At 44.4% G+C, this 21,487-nt stretch overlaps 1 protein-coding gene across 2 annotated transcripts in view; it reads left to right on the top strand.

The window, feature by feature from the left end:
- Positions 1–21,487, top strand: part of LOC147017294 (uncharacterized) — a 134,541-nt gene that overhangs the window by 1,889 nt on the left and 111,165 nt on the right. For both annotated transcript variants that reach the window (XR_015049735.1, XM_085847929.1), the window contains exon 2: positions 15,713–15,879. Coding sequence is in view for 1 of the 2 variants with exons in the window: in XM_085847929.1 (XP_085704055.1) it covers positions 15,713–15,879 (167 nt within the window). In the remaining variant the exon portion in view is untranslated. The remainder of the gene's footprint in view (positions 1–15,712; positions 15,880–21,487) is intronic.

The raw sequence follows: 21,487 nt of genomic DNA, 5'->3' as shown, positions 1-21,487 counted from the left end.
CGGTTTTGCCATGCCACATCATCCTGAGCGAGTGGTTCGTGCTCCGTCATCCTGAGCGAGTGGTTTGTGCTGTGTCATCCTGAGTGAGTGGTTCGTATTCTGGCATCCTGAGTGAGTGGTTCATGCTCCGTCATCCTGAGCGAGTGCTTCGTGCTGTGTCATCCTGAGTGAGTGGTTTGTGCTGTGTCATCCTGAGCGAGTGGTTCGTGCTCCATCATTTTTAGCGAGTTGTTATGAAATAACACCCGATTTCCACCCGCTTTCACTATTAACTTGTTTTCTAAATTACTGAGCCAAAATTTTCTTTCCACCCATCGCACGCAGCTGTTTATGGGACATTTTCACAAAAGCGGGTCAGGTAACGGTAAAGACTGTCCGAGAATTTTTATCAAGCATATATTTCCCAGTCAGTGCAGAGGCCTTACGGTGATCGTGCGTTGCTGACATCATTTGAACATTTTTCTGGGCCTTATAAGGGGTTCAAGCACTTTTTCGAGAATATCAAAGAAAGTTGATTTTTGAGTTTGTTCTTTACCATTACCTGACCCGCTTTTGTGAAAATGTCCCTTATAAAGATTAATCTTTGTGAACATATCCCTGAGACGTCTATGTAAATGCAAGGTTGTTTTTCGGTGAAAGCTACTCAAGGTTTCTGGGTTGTATACAGTAAATACTGCAGTTTGTAATCACACTAAATCCACCCTGCCCATTCCCGAAAAATTGCAGATGTTGGCTGTGTGTGTGTTTTGTTTATAAAGCATAACATATTCTCTCTGCTTCCCCACCCCTCTCTCTTTCTCTCTTTGCTGGTGCAGGACCCTCCTCCCAAATCTCCTCTCTCTCTCTCTCTCTCTCTGTCTGTCTGTCTGTCTGTCTGTCTGTCTGTCTGTCTGTCTGTCTGTCTGTCTGTCTGTCTGTCTGTCTGTCTGTCTGTCTGTCTGTCTGTCTGTCTGTCTGTCTGTCTGTCTGTCTGTCTGTCTGTGTGTCTGTGTGTCTGTCTGTGTGTCTGTATATCTTTGTATATCTTTGTCTCTGGACATATTCAGACAGTGGTTATGTCCAGATGAGAGTTTGGCTCCAGTCACGTCCAGGTGGTGTTTGTCTCCGAATGTGTCTGGGCACTGTTTGTCTCCGGACTTGTCCGGACGGGAATTTGTCTCCAGACCGTGTTTATAGTCTTCCCTTCCGCCACTTTCTTCGCTCCCCCTCCCTCCTCTCACCTCACACTATCTCCCCTTCCCCCACCCCTCCTCATTCCCCTTTCCTTCTCTCTCCTTACCCCTCCACCTCTTCACTCTTCCCACTCTCTCTCCCCCACCCCTCTCTACCTCTTCCCCCTTCTTTTTCTCCCTCACCCCTTTAGTATTACCATCAGCGAAGCGACGTGTGGTCTTTGTTTATTAGGTGAATAAATGTAGAAAATAGTTCCCAAACCTGAGATTATTGGAGCGCATTGACCACAATCCGCAAATCTTGCCTCAATACAGCAATGCCAACCCTCCCGATTTCATCGGGAGGCTTCCGAAAATTCACCCAAACTCCCGCCCTTACGATCACTATCCTTATCCTCCCGAAATTTTGATATTTTTGCACTGTTCACTAATCAGAATGTACTAGTATGAGAATTGAATGAAAAGCATCGTCTGCTACGTATAGCACGTGGTAACTCCATAACGTTCGCTGCTACCAAATTGTATGTAAAAAATTGCAAATTCAAATGAGGAGCAGCGAAACATTGGGTCTGGATCTCGCTTATGCGATCATGCACTGAGATTTAGTGCATGCGGTGTGTGCAATACAGTGCATGCGGTATGTATGCACAGTGTATATGCATGCGATACGCTCACTGCATGCAGCTGGGCCCCGTACCAGCCCGGCGGTCGCGACCACCGTGCGGTGTTTAACAGCCGCTAGAGTTCTACGATTACGAAATGGCAGAAAAGAAGCTTACGAAGACCAAGAAATGGTCTCAGAAGTACAAGACCGAATACAGTCTCCAATACCCGTGTATTCGAAAGTCTGAAAGAGGAATTCATCATGCGTATTGTACAGTATGCAGCGTTGATATTTCAGTTGAGCACGGAGGTCGCGATGATATTCGGAAGCACGTTGGAAGCAAACGGCACACAGACATTGCAAAGGAGAGATCTTCGAGCACGAGTCCCGGTACACTTCTGAATTATTTCACCAAACAAGGGACAAGCGAGGAAGAGGATGTTACCCGAGCAGAACTTCTCTTTAGTGGATTTATTGTGGAACATAACTTGCCCATATCAGTCTCAGATCATGCTGGACCTCTATTTCAAAAGATGTTTCCAGATTCAAAAGTTGCTTCAAAGTATGGATGTGCAAGAACAAAAACTTCAGCAATAATTGGTGAGTTGTCAAATGTTACTGCTTCATCTATTGCCGATATTGCTAGACTAGCTCCATTTAGCCGAGCTACAGACGGTAGCAATGACAGTGGTGAGGCCCAGCTATATCCTGTCCTGATTTCGTACTATGACAACAGTGCTGGGATTGTGAAGCAAGGTTTGCTAAGTTTGCCTGCGTGCAAACAAGATTCCACTGGAGAAAACATTTTCAAACTGCTTGATCATGAGTTCAGTGACAGGAAAATTCCGTGGGGAAATTGTGTTTCCTTTTGTGCTGATAATGCCTCTGTCATGGTGGGCAAGCACAAAGGAGTCGCTGCTTATATCCACAAACAAAATCCAGAGTGCTACATCATGGGATGCCCTTGCCATATGATGCACAATACGGCCAAGAAGGCGGCTCAGGCCTTACCCATTGAATTAGATGACTTTCTCATCGATATTTACTACTACTTGGACAAAAGTAGTAAACGCGTCAAAGGAGTGAAAGCACTGCAAGAACTCTGTGATGCCTCGACACACAAGATTCTGAAGCATGTCGCAACAAGGTGGCTGTCCCTTGGTCAGTGCCTAGACAGGCTGATTGAACAGTGGGAGCCACTTCGCCTCTTCTTCAAAGAAGAAGTACGAAGAAAAATGCAACCAACTGTAGCCAACACTCTAACAACGAGCAAGAAGGACGGCACTGTATCTACTGCCAGTACTGGCACTGCAGGATCAAGCACTAGTGGAGCAGCATTCACCACTACCACTGCAGTATCTGCTGCGAAGAAGACAGCAGGGACAGCACCAAAACCAATGCTGAGAGCAGGTAGCATCACCGGCCCTTCATCACGTTCATCTACAAAGCAGATCCCTTCAGAGTCGAGAAAGACTGTGATAGTCCCATCTACAGGCAAAGAAGGACCCAAGTTAAGTTCTGCTTTTGCCAAATCACTTGATAGAAGCTCAGCAAAACCTTCGAATCAGAGGTCTTCTTCCTTGGCTGCACCTACCTCAAGCTCTCTCCTCAAACGTAAAATTGGATCTGGTACTACGAGTCTGACCTCTTCTGCTGGCAGTAAACGCAAGTGTGATCGCCCTGCGGCTAAGTGTACTACGAGTTCTACAACTAAAAGCGCATCTTCCTCAAACACTGTGCAGGAATCTAGAGAAAAACGTGTCAACAGGATGTTCTTGTCTCCACAAACAAAACTCTATTGTTTCTTCCTTCGATATGCTAACAAGCTTTTTGAGAAGGGGAATCTTCTGCTCCAAAGAGACGAACCCTGTATTCATCTCCTGCACGGAGAATTGAATGGTCTTCTGAAAGATATCTTTGTACGGTTTTTGAAACCATCGGTGTCATCGGTTGCTCTGGTAAATGTACCCTTCTCTGACAGAAATCATCAGAAGAATGATGAGGACCTCATGATTGGGAACGATGCCAAACTGTATATAATGGAACAAAGGAGTCTCAAGAAATCCACCTTCACCCTGAGTGAGTCAGACATCCAAGGTTTCTTCAGTGCAGTTCGCTCATATTATGTGAAAGCCTGCAATTACATCTTCAAAACCTGGCCGCTAGATGATGAATTAGCCAAGCATGCTCAGGTGCTGGATGTTAAGCTACACCAAGAAGTGGGGTTTGACTGTGTGGAGTTTTTCATCAAGAAATTCCCCTGTCTGTTCAGTGGCGGTGATAGTGACATAGACAGTCTTGAGAGTGAATTCGCTCACTACCAGGCAGACGCCTCCATAGCTACAATTGCTACTGAGACAGTGAGAGTGGATGAGCAGTGGCATCAGATTTCACAGCTCACAGATCCCTGCACTGGTGCCAAGAAGTATCCTAATTTGAGCAAAGTGATGAAGGGAATCTTGGTCATTCCTCATTCGAACGCATCATGTGAGCGGGCACTCAGTCTTGTACGGAAGAATCATACTGAATTTCGTCCCAATTTGAGTGTCAAAACCCTGGAAGCTCTCTTAATTGAAAAACTAGCTCATAGCACCCCTTGCTACCAGAGAGAATACAGCAAAGACATAATCAGAAGGGCTAAAAGAGCCACACAGCTGTCACTCAGCAAAGCTGCCATGGAAAAAGCAAGCAGCAGTAGTACCAGCCAGTAAGGTAAGAAAAATATTGCTTCTTTTGTGCTTTTTGTTAATCTTTGATTGTCCCCTAACTTACTAATATTAACATACATGTAACATTAAAAAGTGCACAATTTTCCCCTTTTTTTGTTCAAAAAGTGGGAATTCTTAACATGTTAAATGCTCCAAAATAGGGCTCAGAGGGCACTAGAGAGCGTCTAGAACCCCAGAGCTTCCAGGGCCCTAAGGCAGGCCCTAGACCCCGCCGGAAGGGTCGAGCGCTCCGCGCTCAAGATGTGCGCTTCGCGCACATTATTTGGTGTCGGTTGCAAATCCTCCCTAATTCTGATTTCCAAAAGTTGGCATCTCTGTCAATAAATTCATCATGATAAAGTGATTCCACGAAGGGGAAATCCACAAACAGCAAGGCCCTCCTGCACTTCAATTTCAATAAAATAATTTTAAGAATTGTTTTTTAAAAATCTGGAGCTCGTGGCCCCAAACTTTGCAGGCATACTCGGTGAACTCGAAGGTGGTGCGTTAATGAAAATTAGTTGTCGGAGTTAATGTAAACACCCCTTTTGAAGATATTTAATGGACTTATGGTGCCGAAAAATGTAATGTTCATTTATCTACATCATGGCGCTGATTTATAGCGACTCGGTGTTGGGTGTGATCAGGAAATACCTGATCCTGGTGTCTGCCTGTACAAGTATGATAGAGATGTTTTGATTCGTATTCGTGATGGGATGGATTGTGAGTACAAGCCCATACTTCTGTGTTCACCTGCTGGAGTCTTGAGGGGGAGCGGCTGCACACTCTAGTTCATTGCCGACCATGTCCTCAAAGACGATGGAGGGAAAGAGAGGGGAAAACGTACAGGCGCATTGATACGATTTCGTACACATTCTCTTCGCCCTCCACTTCCTGCTATGTTTTTGTCCAATGTTCATTCCTTGAAGAACAGAATCGACAAACTATTATATTTGGTGCAACCGAGGTGGGATTTTAAGGATTGTTCCATGTACTACTTCACTGAAACATGGCTTGACCCTTCCATCCTCGATTCTGCTGTTCTTCTGCCTGGTTGCACACACGATAGAGCCGATCGTTTATTTGATTGTGTTGATAAATCCAAGGGAGTTGGAGTGCGTTTTATGATAAACCAAAGGTGGTGCAATGATGGCAGTGTTTTATCCATGCTTTGCACCTCTCATATTGAAACACTAACCACCAAGTGCAGACTGTATTACATGCCTCGAGAGTTCTCACTTGTATTGGTGGCTGGTGACATTCCTCCACAGGCACATGCTCAGACTTCCATCGGGGTGCTTGCTGATCATGTGATTTCAATTGAGAACTCTTTCCCTGATTATCATGGTCTCGTTCTCAGAGACATTAACCACGCTATATTGGAATCAGAGCTTCCGAGTATGAACAGCAAGTAAAGTGTTCGACCAGAGAGGGTAAAACGCTGGATCTGTGCTATAGTACGTTCCACGATGCTTATCATCCTGTTTCTTGTACCCCGCTCGGCTCTTTTGATCACTCCATGATTTTACCTGATACCGTCTTACCGGCAAAATCTTAAAACTGCTAAACCGAAAATTCACATTGTTAAATGATGGGACCAGGATTCCATTCAACAATTACAAGGTTGCTTTGATTGTACTGATTGGGCCTCTTTTGCTGGTGCCTGTGTTGACTTGCACGAGTACACTGATGTGTTCATGTCGTATGTTCATCTTTACGAAGACCTCTGCATCCCAACCAAGAAGATCAAATCATGGGCAAATGACAAACTGTGGTTTAAAAGTGGTCTTCGGGCAAAGCTGAAAGTAAAGGAAGCAGCGCACAAGAGCAGCGATCGAGTTCTGTACAAGAAAGCTAAATATGATGTGCAGAGGGAGATTCGCAGGGCAAAATTAGAATGTAGATAGAAGCTGGAGAACCAGTTCTTAACTAATAATGCTCGAGCTGTTTGGCAAGGTCTTTGGAATATTTCTCTTGATAAGGAGAAGAATCGTGTCACAAATGTTGAAGACCCCAAGCTTCCCGACAAGTTGAACGAGTTCTTCTGCCGCTTTGATCACCAGAATACTGCACCTGTTACAGTTTCTTTCCTGGTTGCTGATTTACTGTGGAGGAGGCTGAGGTGAGGCATCATTTTAGGAAACAGAATATCAGAAAAGCAGCTGGTCCTGATGGTGTTTCTACTGCAACTCTTAAGCATTGTTCACAACAGCTCTCCTCTGTTTTGCTTGTATTTTCAACAGTTCTTTGCAACAGTCCATAGTGCCTCTTTGTTTTAAATATTCTAATTATTATCTCCGTCTTAAAGAAATCGAAGATGACAACGTTCAACGATTATAGACCCGTGGCTCTCACATCGGTGGTGATGAAGGTGTTTGAGCATTCGGTTCTCAAGCACCTTAAGTCTATTACCACCTGTCGGCTTGATCCTCTTCAGTTTGCCGAGTGGGGAAATCCTTCGGTTGATCATGTTGTTGTCTTAGTTCTTCATTTTGTTCTTCAACATCTTGAATTTTCAAATCGTTATGCTTGTATTCTTTTTATTGATTTTAGTTCTGCTTTTAATACCATTGTCACTCAGCAACTTTTTTTTTAATATATAAAATCTAGTCGCTTGGCCTTCCTCCATCAATTTGCTACTGATTTTGTATTTTCTCCTTAACCGATCACAAACAGTAAAATTAAACGATAAGTTATCCAAAACAATTGTCTTGATTACTGGTGCTCCACAAGGGTCTGTGCTGTTACCTCATCTCCATTCCCTTTTCACCAATGATTGGGTGTCTCATCATGAGTCTGTGCAGCTCGTGAAGTTTGCTGACAACACGGTCATCGTGGGTATTATCGTGAATTCTGATGAGTCAGAATACCTTCAGGAAGTTAATGGGGTTGTGTCATGGTGCAAACACAACAACCTCGAGCTGAATACTGCAAAGACTAAGGAGATGGTTGTTGACTTTCATAGGACAAAAAGTTCAGTTGACCCTCTTACCATCAATCAATGATGAAGTTATTGAAATTGTTGACTGCTTTAAACTTCTAGGTACAACCATTACCAGTAGTTTAATGTGGGACCACAACACAGATATTATTATTATTATTATTATTATTATTAGGAAAGCTCAGTAACGCCTCTACTTCTTGCGGCAGCGAAAGAAGTTTGGCCTTCACAGTTTTATCGGGCCATTATGGAAAGTGTTTTGACTTTTTCTCTGTGTGTGTGGTATAGCAGCTGCACCCAGCAACAGAAGCTTCGGCTCCAGAGGGTTCTGTGCACTGCTGGTAGGACAGTTGGATGTGTGTTGCCTTCTTTGGCTTCAATTTATACAGAGCGGACTGTGAATAGATCACGGAGGATAGTCTCTGATGCCTCACATCTAGCTAATGTCCTGTTGCAGCTTTTGCCATCTGGATAGCGATAGAGGTCACTTATGTGTTGGACAAATCGCTCCAGAAATAGTTTTTTTCCCCTCAGGTAGTTTTTTTATTTATTTATTTAAATATATGGATAAGCACTGCAAAAAACAAAAACAGTGCCCACTTGTACCATGAAAGCACAGAGTATCAAAAATACAAATGAGCGAATAACAATAAGAAAAACAAGGTGATAGAATCGTATATACAAAACAACATTATCATAAGTATACTGTATTAGACTTTAAGATATTTGTGTGCTCTGGAGCAGAAAGTCTTGATCCCGGATGTTGTTGGGTGACCTACAGTAGCATCTGGAAAACTATTTCACACTGGTATTATTGCGGTCATACTGAACAAGTGACCAGTGACCACTGACCACTCTCCATCTTGCCAGTAAGACACTGCACAGCATAGCTTCCAAAGGAAGCACTTGCTCTGGTGAATCTTGATGGAATCCATGATAGAGGTAGCATGGTCTTCAGAACTGCTGGAACTTCTTCTGTGTACAGTGTGTACATCAGACTCAGGCCTGCTGCAGTTCTCCTGTGTGGTAGGGGATCGATATTCAATTCCTGTGGAGGGGCCTTGATGATACGTACAGCATGACGTTGCACATCATCCAGCTCTTTAAGATACAAGGCACTTGCAAACATCCATATGAGGGGAGCACATTCCATTGTGCTTCGGACAAGAGCTTTGTACACTTGGGCTCGGCCAAGCGGATCCAAGTATGGAGCAATACTGTGAAAGGCATTCACTCTTTGTCCAGCTCAAATGGCGATGGAGTTCACATGAGACTGGAAACCCAAGCTCCGGGAGAACCTGACTCCAAGTATGTCAAGCTCGTGTACTGTAGATGCTGCAAGGGCTTGCCACCCATGAAGAATTCTGGAGGATGTTCACTTGGTAGTTGTCCACTGAGAGACATAACCTTGCATTTCTCAGTAGCAAACAGGACATTCCATTTCTGTCCCCACTCGTAGATCTTCTGTAGGTCTTCACTCAGAGAAATGGTGGCATTCACTTCATCCAGCAGGCAGTAGATGGTACCATCATCAGCATAGAGGCAGGTAGGCTTATGCAGGTTGTCGCACAGATCGTTAATGTAGACTAGAAACAAGGTGGGCCCAATAATTGATCCTTGAGGTACTGATGCATTATTTAGAGTTGGTTTGATGTTTGTCCATTAACCACTACCTGGATAGGTCTGTCCATCAAGTAGCTGGATAACCAATGTAACAGCTGCCCTCCAACTCCATTAGCAACCAGCTTGACCAGAAAACCCTTGTGCCACACTCTATCAAATGCAGCTTTGATGTCAAGTGCTACAATTATTGCGCTGTCCAACTCCATTACTATATAAATAGCGGTGTTCTGTTTCTGCTGACTTTTTTTGCGGGGGGGGGGGGGGGAGAGGAGGGTGAACACGAGGTATTGTATCATTCTAATTTTGTCAATTTTTGACTTTGTTGTGCTTGTGATGTTGTGTATTGAGTGATTGTTTTGTTGTTGGTGTAGCTTGAGTTTATTTTGAATTCAGTTTTATCGTCTGATGTATTCTGGTTGACTTTTCTGAGGTGTATGATTTATTGTGATTATATGTATGACCAACACCAAGACACATTCCTTGTGTTTAAATTACATTTGGTGAAATAAAGTTGTTCTCCCTCATCTCTTATTTAATTATCCTTTACCAAGGCATTATCCTTGGTCACCTCGCAGTGTTTTAATTCACCATTGTTTTTGCCTGCTCAACAATGCCTTGACTTGGAACAGGCCGCAACAATTTCTTAACGATAAAGTTTTTTTTTCACTTTCCTCACACATATCATTGAATGCCTGATCATCATACCTACGAATCACTAGATACATTACAATGCCAATAAACGCCCCGAGACACCAGCATTTGTGGCTTTATTTCATTTCTGCACATGCCATAACCTCCAGAATCTCTTAATCTGAACCGAATTTCAAAATTTAAACTTCTTTCTTGACTTCAGCAGTAGTTTCAACTGCTAAAAAAAAAAAGTGTTCACATATCCAATTCGGACGTTGCTCAATATTCTGGGCATCTCCAGGTACATGGTGTTTATATGACCCATTGGCGTCACTATTGTCGCTTTCCAAACCAGCTGTTACTTATTAAGGGTTTTGTTGGAATGCTGACTTGAGAGCTGAAGCCACTTTGCTAGCACTATTCCAGCTGCTTGGTTGTTTGTTTGCAAGCCATGGCCAGACATGGCAAAAGTATTCGCACTGTCACTAGAGATACTGATCGACTGAACAGTTTTGGCCCTAATCACCTGCATTTCGCCCTGCATTGTCATGCGATCCCTAGGGTGGTGGCTTGCTCTCTGAAAATGTGCAATTTTATTTCGACGTTTCCCCTATTTGGATGATATTCTTTCATTATACGATCCATCATTTCGACATTGATAGATCGGTATAAAAAACATTAAATGGTTCGTTTTTAAAACTTTCTTCAACCGTTCCGTTGGAGTGCTTGCTTGGAGCGCTCTACAAGCTTCAATGGCAATACCGTAGCATGGTTCTCCGTGGAGGCATCTCCGGAGTAAAGGCCCTGTCACAACTTGACGATTTAGCCAACGTATGCCGACGTATGAAAAATTTGTCTAAAACACTGGCACATGTCGTAGTACGCCGAGCTGTTAGACAAATTTTCCATGCTTGAAATTTTTTGACGTATGCCAGCGTATGACTCGCACGTTCCGCATGCGCTGGACATAAGTTGTAGGCACGTTACACGATCGTTGACACACGTCGACACACGTTACTTGTAAGTTACTCATAAGTCGAAACACGTCGAGGTAATGTTTAGCATACGCAAAACTTATTTCTAACCTATGAGTAACGTGTTGTTGGCACGTTACGCGATCGTTGACACACGTCGATACACGTTACTTGTAAGTTACTTATAAGTCGAAACGCGTCGAGGTAATGGTTATCGTCATTGTTCCAGACTCCCTGGTTTTTTTTTCGGTATGACGGTGATGTTGACACTTCGATTTCTAGTGCGGTTATAATATAATATAATTAATAGGCTTCCGCTCAACGATTTAAATCATAACTGCACTCAATCAAAGTGTCAACATCACCATCATACCGAAGAAAAAAAAAAAAAACCAGGGAGTCTGGAACAATGACGCTAACCATTACCTCGACGTGTTTTGACTTATAAGTAACTTACAAGTAACGTGTGTCAACGATCGCGTAACGTGCCTACAACTTATGGCCAGCGTATGCGGAACGTGTGTCATAGGCTGGCATACGTCGAAAAATTTTCAACATGCTGAAAATTTGTCGACGTACTCTGCCTACAACGACGTATGCCAGTGTGCTTCAGCGTGCTCTTAACGTATACAAAACTTACCCATAACGTATTCGACGTGTGCCAGCGTATTCGGCAAATTTTTCATACGTCGGCATACGCTGGCTAAAACGCCAAGGTGTGACAGCAGCTTGACACTTCGATATCTAGTGCGGTTATGATTTGAATAGTCGAGCCGCAGCCTATTAATAGCCTACACCACGTGATCGTTGGCGATATGCTGCCGCGTTATGCATAAGTTAGACTATCATTGGGCAGAGGTTTGAACGCCGACAACACACTCGGCAATCGTTGATATAAGTTATCTATATGTTATCGAAACGTTCTGTGTACGTTATGCATACGAGGTGTGTTCAAAAAGTATCCAACCTTAATTTTTCGTGCGTAAACAAATGAAGCTCGGGAGGCGTGGTTTGGTGCATTTATGTAGGCGATTTGTAGGAAGTCTGGGGCGCCTTGTCCTATAAGTAGAACTGTTAAGTGCCTGTACATTACGTAATAGAACAGCTGTAGGTCTTTTTGCTCGTGTCTTGTCCCTTACCCCCATTGCTTGCATACGTGTATGAATAAATGTCATTGTTTGAATATTCACCTGCTCGTTGCATCCCTTCCTCCATTGAGCTGCCGTAATTGCGTTCGGAATAATAGCTGGTTTTTAATAGCTGATAAGTTAATCGAGTCTGACGGGGCTACGCAATAATAAACCTCCCTCTTACGGTATGACAGACCTGAGCCTCGTCCTGGTGGAGGTGTTGCTCTCTTCATCAAAGACTCTATTCCTCACTCTCCATGCACTGCTCTCACTCCCCCACACCCCCAGGAATACCTCTGGCTTCGGCTTCCCCTCCACTCCCACCTCATGTTTATATGTGTACTGTACCGTCCACCGAACAGTGATGACTCCATCTACACCTCACTATCCGAAAACATGGACCATCTTCTATCTTCTCATCCAAACTCTCTCTTCCTCTTATGTGGTGACTTCAATTGTCATCACGCCAGTTGGCTCAGTGTGGGTACCTCTCTCACCTGCCATGGCACCTCAGCAAAAGCTTTCTGCGACTCATTGGGACTGACTCAATCGGTCAACTTCCCGACCCGGATCTCAACCAATGGTACTCCATCTCTTCTGGATCTGATTTTGACAAATTTCCCTGACAATATCTGCTGCTCTTCCTTCGCTCCAATTGGTTCTTCTGACCACGTCCTTGTCAAAGTGGACATCTCTCTGGCTGTTATCAGAGAACCACCTCACCGCCGTCGAGTCTGGCATTTCACTCAAGCCGACTGGCAGGGTCTCCGAGCAGCCATCAAACTTACAGACTGGTCTCCTATCACTACTTTCTCAAACATCAACTCATCCTGGGAATTCTTTCAAAGAAACTTGCTCTCCCTCATGCACAGATTTATCCCCTCTCGTGTTCAGTTGTCTTACCCTTCCTCCCGCCCTTGGTTTACTGAAGCTTGTGGCGAGGCAGTTGTCCTGAAACAACTTGCCTTTGCCTCATGGAAAGCAAACCCAACTGAGGGCAATCTCAGTTATTTCCACAAAGCTCGGAACAAGTGTGTATCTACCCTCAGGAGAGCCAGAAAACAACATCTTTCTCATCTCAAGTCTGAACTCTCAAACCTCTCTCCCTCCTCAAAATCCTGGTGGCGTTTAATCGAATCTGTTTCTGGTGTATGTTCCCCCTCCATCCCCTCCCTTACCTCAAATGGCCGCACTGCTGATTCCACACGTGATAAAGCTGAATGTCTAAACTCGGTGTTTGCAGCTAAATCTTGTGTCCTAAACCCATCACTATCTCTACCCACTTTACCCAGTCGCACCCAACTGTCCCTGGACTCTGTGTCCTTTTCTCCTAACAAGGTGGAGAGCTTGCTTTCAAACCTCGAGTCAGATTCTGCAACCGGTCCAGACGGCATCAGCCCACATGTCCTCAAAGCCTGCTCTTCTGCTCTTGCTCACCCTCTCTCTGTTCTATTCACCCTCTCATTTGCCCAAGGTCATCTGCCATCTGCTTGGAAATTTGCTAACATCACTGCCCTGCATAAAAAAGGTGCAAAAACAGATCCCTGTAACTACAGACCAATCAGCCTTCTCCCAATCATCAGCAAGGTGATGGAATCCATCATCGCTTCAGACATGAAATCCTTCCTCTTCTCCAATGGCTTGATTTCCAATCATCAATTTGGTTTCAGACCAGGTCACTCTACCCTGGATATGCTGCTTCTGCTCTCCCATCAATGGATGGAGGTCCTCAATGCCAGACAGGAAATCCGAGCCGTATCCCTGGACATATCACGTGCTTTTGACACAGTCTGGCACCCTGCCCTACTCACCAAACTCTCTTCCCATGGTATTCAAGGCCATCTCCACTCATGGCTCACAGACTTCCTCTCCTGTCGCAGTCAACGTGTGGCCCTAAATGGAGTTCTTTCATCCCCTCTTCCTGTGCAGGCTGGAGTTCCTCAAGGTAGCGTTCTGGGCCCTGTTCTTTTTCTGGTTTTCATCAATGATCTCTCGGACTCTCTGGAAAATCCTCTATTTCTCTTTGCCGACGACTCCACCCTCTGCCGTACCATCTGTCATCCCTCAGACCGGCAAGCAGCAGCTTCTTCGCTCAGTGCAGATCTGGATAAAATCACAAACTGGTCCAACACGTGGAACATGTCTTTCAATCCAGACAAATCTCACACTCTCACTATGTCTCTTCGAAAGGACCGTTTACAAAACCCCCCCATCCACTTTCTCAACAATCCTCTGGAAGAAGTCTTTTCTTTCAAGCTTCTAGGTCTCACTATCTGCCATGACCTTTCCTGGGAAAGTCACATTTCCAAACTCGCCTCAAAAGCCAGTCGCTGACTGGGAATCCTCCGTCGTGCTAAGTCCTTCCTCGGCCCTCTTGAGCTCCTGACCACTTACAAAGCTTTTGTCCGTAGCCTGATGGAGTACTGCTCTCCCCTCTGGGCTGGTGCTCCTGCCTCCCACCTTTCTCAGCTTCACGCTGTCGAAACCAGGGCATTTAAGATCATCGGCATCTCCCGCAATGAAGCTGAGTCTTTGGGCCTCTCACTCAATCACCGCAGGCTGGTCGGTGGTCTTTCTGTCTTCTACCGACTCCTCTCCAGCCTTGCCCCCCCTGCTCTCTCTGCGATTTGTCCCCACCACATTTCCACAGGACGCTCAAGGTCCGCCAACAACCCCCTTCTGGTAAAACTACCAAAATCACGAATCACTGCTCATCTTCACTCTTTCATTCCTCTTTTTTCCCGCCTTTGGAATAAACTTCCTCACTCTATTCTTTCCCATTCTTCCCTCCAGGCTTTCAAAACAGCTGTTCACCACCACCTCTTATCTTCCCCCATCCAAATCCTCGATCTTTTCTACCCCCGATAATCCACCCAAGCCCACTTCCTTCATTTCTCCTGCTTTCCTTCCTGAAAGTCCCTGAAATGTCCATCTTCTCTTCGCCATGTTCTCCGTCCCATCCCCATCCCTCTCCCTTCCACAGTTCACCTAATGTATCTGTTCCCCACTGTTTTGTCCCTTCCACTCCCGCCCCTCTTGTCTCATGCCTCCTTGCTGTGAGTTGTGTGTTAGCTCTCATACGAGCCTCGACCAAGGTATACAAAAAAAAAAAAAACCGCTCTGCAAACGGCGTGAGCTGCTTAAAGCGGCTTGTGTCCGTACGGGTCCCGTCGAGGTGTAAATCCCCGGCATTTCTATCTGCGCGAATAATTAGGTAAATCGACAATTCGGCGATCGACCCTGTCACGCGTGGACAGAAGAGTTGGCTGATTTATGGTGTGGTTAAAAACACCCGCAGCTGGATTTCGGCGTTGATCCGAAAGCTGCGACTGGATTGCCACGGTCGGCGGGCACGCGGCCGATTTTAGCTAAAAGCGGTCGCCCGCATGCTGGAGTGGTGAGAATCCACAACAATATATAGTGTCAGAGTCTCAGCTAGTGTGTCTCCTCCTTAACTCCAAAACCATGAAACCTAGCAGCCTGAAACTATGCATGCAAACGAAGGGAACTCCAAGAGAGTGCATGAGTGAAAATTGGGTGTTTGGGTTAATTGAAACACCCCTTTTGAAGATAATTAACGGCCATATTTAATTACATCCTTTATCAGGTGTATATTTGGAAAACTCCATGCATCTTTGGTCACCTTGCGCTCCCTCGCTGGGGTCTTAATTTTCTATTTTGTTTGGCCTGCTCAACAATGCCTCGAGTTGGAAAAGGCTGCTACATACCCAAGAATTGCTGCATACATCACTTTTTTAAGTGCTATCATTTTCAAATTAGAAGCTTTGAGCAATATCGTGCATTATATGATGAGATTTTCCTCAATCTTCTCTCATGGAGTTTGGAGGATCAGATCATGTGGACTAAATAACTCAAAATCTGGAGTGAAATCCAAAAATGTTAAGAAATAGGTGGTTTCGTTTTTTGCAGGTATGTGCCATTATCAATCAGCTTGCCATCACTTGCCAAGCCAGCCGTTCCTTATCCACCATTTCAATGGCTACTTGCCAAGCGCACTACACTACACTACTACAGTCGATAGTGGTGCAGTTTATGTCCCGATTGGGATGTACAGTCGGCAGTTGCTACAAGGAGAGGTACGTAGACAGCACACACGGACGTTGTACATTGTTGTAGATTTGGATCTGTAAAGGGACTCTCCGTGGGTTTGTGTGCATGCCTGCATGCTTGGTTCTGGGAACTGTGGTGGCACAGTTTCATCCCGTATCTTATGATGATGGGTGGTGGAGGTTTTAACTTTTAACCTCAGCAGCGTCCAAGTGATCACGTTTTCCTTTGTCCTTGTGACTGTTTTTAAAGGAATTGGTTATTTTATATGAATGGGGTGTGCTTTATAAAAGTTTTATGGTTTCTCTTTGTGTGTTTCAAAGCAAAATATATTTGACAACACCCGATTTCCAAGCCGTTTGCTGTATTAATGTTTTCTTAATTAGAGAGCCAAATTTTTCCATGTGCGCGTGCACGCACGCGCGCACGTCTGTTGTTCATTAAGCATAACATATTCTCTCTGCTTACTCCCCTACCCCCAACCCTCTCTCTCTTTGTCCCACCCTTGCTCCACCCCCTCCTAATACAGTGCAGAATCCTCCTCCCACACCTCTCTCTCGCTCTCTCGCTCTCTCGCTCTCTCGCTCTCTCGCTCTCTCGCTCTCTCGCTCTCTCGCTCTCTCTCTCTCGCTCTCTCTCTCGCTCTCTCTCTCTCTCCCTCTCTCGCTCTCTCTCTCTCTCTCGCTCTCTCTCTCGCTCTCTCTCTCGCTCTCGCTCTCTCTCTCTCTCTCTCTCTCTCTCTCTCTCTCTCTCTCTCTCTCTCTCTCTCTCTCTCTCTCTCTCTCTCTCTCTCTCTCTCTCTCTCTCTCTCTCGCTCTCTCGCTCTCTCGCTCTCTCGCTCTCTCGCTCTCTCGCTCTCTCGCTCTCTCGCTCTCTCGCTCTCTCGCTCTCTCGCTCTCTCGCTCTCTCGCTCTCTCGCTCTCTCTCTGGATGGTGGTTATGTCTCAACAATGGTAATCTCCAGAAATATCCGAACGGTGGTTATCCAACCTCCTCTCCACTCTCTCTCTCCCCCGTCTTTTTCTCCACCCTCCCTTTCTCCCCCCGCCCCAACTTAGTATACCCGTCGGTGAAGCGGCAGGTGGTACTTGCTAGTATACTTTATGTATGTATGTACTAATGGACGGTCAACACTGCCAGCCCCTGGGATTGCCGAGCGGTGCCTTATTAATAGGAGGCAGACACGTTGATCCTCGAGATTTTAACATGTGCTCGAAGGGCATGGGGTGCAATAGTGGACAAGTGGAGGAGCACGGAATGAAATGGATGCACAAGGGGTTTATCCTTGAACCTCACGACAAATACACGAATATAGTTTCTTCAAAATGAACACATTTAATGAAAATAAAACAAATATTTTCAAAGGACAATGAATTCAAAAGATTATGAATAATAATATGAAATAAATAAATCCTACAGTCGAGGCACCTCTCACACAAACTCAAATACAGATAACGTGGAAACAAAATAAATAAAAACCCTCCTTTCGAGTATACTTGTACTTAGCTTGGCCCAGAGCTGGTCCTTGTGGAACTGGAATTGAGGCGCTTCTCTTGTAGCTGGACAAACGCACGCCAGGCAACTCGCGAGCGACATTCCACATCAAGGCCCAAAGCCCCAGTGTAACGGCTTCATGTGCTCCGATCGTCATTACCGTCCCGACCAAGAGCAAAAGGCCAGCGTCTTACTTCACCACGCGAGCACCATTGCCTCAACACAAATTCAATGGCCGTGTCATCCTCCTCGGCATGCGCTCACCCTCTGCTCTCGACTCTCCAAACAATGTGCCTCATTCCTCCACTCTGATCACGGCTCTCTACAAAATGCACAAGCCTACTGAGTCCGATGCCTCTCAATGTCCAGCCTACTGATCATGGCTCTCCCAAAATGTGCAAGCCAATTCCTTCTTCCTCTTAAAATGCACAATCTGCCTTTCAAAATGTGCAACCTGCCTCCCCTCGACCTCGATCATGCCAATATATTTCCTCCGCCTCTAGGGTGTCGTCTGCTCGCATCAAACCCGGGAAGGCGGGGCTTTCTGCCTGCTTGGCTAGCTTCTGATGTCACGCCCATAAATCATCCCTCGGGGGCGTGACTTCGCTTGTTGTCAACCTTTGAAGGTGGGGCTTTCTGCACGTTTGCTTATTTCAGGGAAGTGTTCCCCACCTTTATTACCGATCTTGAAATATAACAACATAGGGAAAAATCACAGAGGGCAATTACATACTGGGAAACTTATTCTTACTCCCTCAGCTAATTAACACCACACCATCCCCCGTGTGGTGACATGTAACACTTCAGCTCACAGGTTCCCTACGTAGTTACAATGAGATTCCTCCCACACGTCCACGGATCAAGCAACTCTACACAATGCTATATTCCCGATTACATTCTTCCATCTACCCCCACAACTGTAACTAATATATATATATATATATATATATATATTGCATGGTTCTTGGAATGATGATATGTGTTCAACAATCTTCAATTGTACAATTCAATTTAAACAAGTAAAAAAGACAAAAGATGTCATAGCCCCCATTGTTTCAGTAATTTTGCTGTGCAGAGTTAAAGCGCTAGGCCATATTTCTGTACAACTAAAATGGCTGCCAGTCTACCAGTCAGCCATCTTTGATCAGATCGCAAAATAAAGTATGGCACACGTGTACGCCATCATGTACTGTGCTTGTGCCAAGTTTGAACAAAATTGGACAAAACATTTCTGAGAAATGGTTGGGGAAACATTTAAGTAAGAAAATGGCAATCAGTCAGCCATCTTATATCTAATCTCAAAAAATTAAATGACGTGCTTATGTAAGCCATCATTTGTTGTATGTGTGTCAAGTTTGAACAAGATCGGTAAATGCATGTCCGAGAAATGGTTGAGGACGTGTTTGTCACCGAGTTTTTGTTTACAACGAAAATGGCCGCCATTCGGCCATCTTTGATCGCATCACGAAACAAAATGATGTTCATATGTATACCATCATGTGTTGTCTTGTTGCCATGCACGAATAAAATTGGTTCATACATGTCTGAGATATGGTTGCGGACGCACGCACGCACGGATACGAACATCGAGGCCAAATCCATAAAGTCCCATTTCAAACTCAAACGGGGGACAATAAAGGTTGAAGGAGTTTTAAAGGTGTATAAAGAAATTAATTCTGGGTTTTACCGCCATTTTTCCAGTGACTATTACACCACCCTATCTAACACATTACATTAGTTCTTTGTGCCTGTTGTTTATGTCATTTATGATGTTCTTAAAAACAGCAAGTTTGCTGTTTTGAATTATTTTCTATTTTGTTTCACTGCCAGGCAGGCAGACAATAAAAAAAAATTATCTCACTTCGCTCTGCGTATGTGTGGTCAGGACGAATTCTGAGCCAAAGTACAGTAAAACGACCGACTTGTCTTCCTATACATGTTCAAAATAGATCATTCAATTTAAATAAGTTCTTCTTCAATCATAAAATGATGATCATAAAACTGACAAGATAGATGGACGAACATTAACTAAATGCTTAACCCGCTTTTCTCTTCACGGGTGTGGGATGACAAGAACGGCACTCAGTAGACCGCACACCTTCGCCAGGCTGAATAGTTTACATTTTGTCTCCCACTGATAAGCCAGATCTACATCCGGACCTTAACCAAAATATAATCGGTTTGTTCTTGTCACCGATCCAACACATCCACCATGTTTTGTAATAATCTGTCTACATCGTTTTGAGATATCATGCTGTATGTTTTAATCTCTAAAGTTGGATTTTCTGCTGCTGTCTGTTTATTGATAGAATCGGCCCCAGTAGTAGTAACTCCATCATGTTACATGCCGTTAGAATCCTCTTGGCAGGAAAACATTTTCAAACCAACAGGGTAGGGGGTCAGGGTGGGGGGGGGACCCTAATTCTCTCTTTGTGAATGTGTATCATAGTGCGCCACCCGGTGGTAGGCAGTATTACAAATCATCTTTTTATCTCTATCGCAAAGTTCACAAACCTGGCACCCAACAACCAGAATCGAAATGTCTCTCCAGAGACACTGCATTAGTCATTATTGTGTAGTATTGTCTTCTTGTATAAAATTGTTGCCTGGTATTTTATGTTAAATATTGTACATATTATTTTAATCGTTACATTATTGCCCCATTGCCCTTGGTATTGCATTTGGGTCCATTTGTCTGTCTGTTACTGGGCGAGAATTTTTATTCGCGAAGTACGTTGGTCTGCAGTGTTTGTCTGTTTGTCTATGTCTGTCTGTCTCAATTTTGGCCACAGTGTTCAAGCAATCGTTCTGAAATTTTATGTGTATTTAGGTGACCGGCCAAGGACAGCAATGCATAATTTTGGTGAAGATCCAAATCCGGATCCGGATACTATAATTTTAAAAGTGATTCTTCACCATTGAAAGATCGGGCCAAAAACGATATATAGCACGATATCTCAAAAAGTTATGGATGAATTTGGATGAAACTTTGTGCTGGTGGACAGTTTGGGGTATGTGACAAGGACGGATTGATTAAATTCTGGTGAAGATCTGAATACAGATCTGAGAATTTTTAAAGTGATTCTTCACCATTGAAAGATGAGGCCAAAAACAATGTATTGCATGATATCTCAAAAAGTTGTGGACAAGTTATAACAAAACTAGGTGGATGAGTTGGTGACAAGAACAAGCCGATTCGATTTTGTTTCAGGTCCAGATTCAGATCCGACCTGTCAGTGGGATACAAAATTTAAACTGTTCAGCCTGGCGGAGGTATTCACTCTACCGAGTGCCGTCCCGTTTTGCCAAATGTCACTTCCACTCGATGAGTGATTTTTTTTTTTTTCATTACAGTACTTGCGAACATCAAAGATTTTTCAAGTACATTGGTTGGTCTTGTGCGTTATTCTCTGTCTGTCTGTTGTTGTTCGTCTTTTGGCTGCTCCTGTTGGATGATCCGCTGTGGCGACCCCTGTTATTATCCGCATACTGATTTGGCACAGGTTTTAGGCCAGATGCCCTTCCTGACACAACCCTGGTCGCCTCTTACGACACAGGGATAAGGATTGGGTTTCGCCATGATTCCAGGCTGCTCTACACCCTCTCATAGCGTGGCCCAGTGTAGAGCTCCCGTCCTCAAGCGATCCTCCAACCCAAGCCTCTGAGTAGCCGGATTATAGGCGCACGCCACTACGCCCGGTCTATTGTCTGTCTGTCTGTCTTTCTGTTTATTTGCATGTCAATCGCTTGCAGGTCACAATTTTAATCCGATCTTCACGAAACTTCACCACATGATGGAGTTCACCACTTCACCATATCATAAGCATGAAGCCTATTGCTTTTGAGGTCAAAAGGTCAACATAGGCCAAAGGTCAATCACTGATGTGAGATTTCTAAAATTCTCGATTTTCATCCCATTGACTTGAAATTTGAAGAGGATTTGCAGATCAGGTCAAAAAATTCAACGAACAAGTATTTTTGAGGTCAACATAGGCCAAAAGGTCAACAACATATCAAAGTCAACATCGACCATATTTTTTTAAATTGTCAGTTTTCATCTGATTGAGTTTAAATTTGAAGGGGCTTTGCATAAATTTGGTCATTGAATTCAATCACCAATTTATTTTCAAGGTCAAATTTGTT

The sequence above is a fragment of the Eptatretus burgeri genome, chromosome 11 (genome assembly GCF_056783735.1).
Source record: "Eptatretus burgeri isolate ZD-2024b chromosome 11, Ebu_testis_v1, whole genome shotgun sequence".
NCBI lineage: Eukaryota > Metazoa > Chordata > Myxini > Myxiniformes > Myxinidae > Eptatretus > Eptatretus burgeri.
This window is presented reverse-complemented; position numbering and strand designations above follow the sequence as displayed.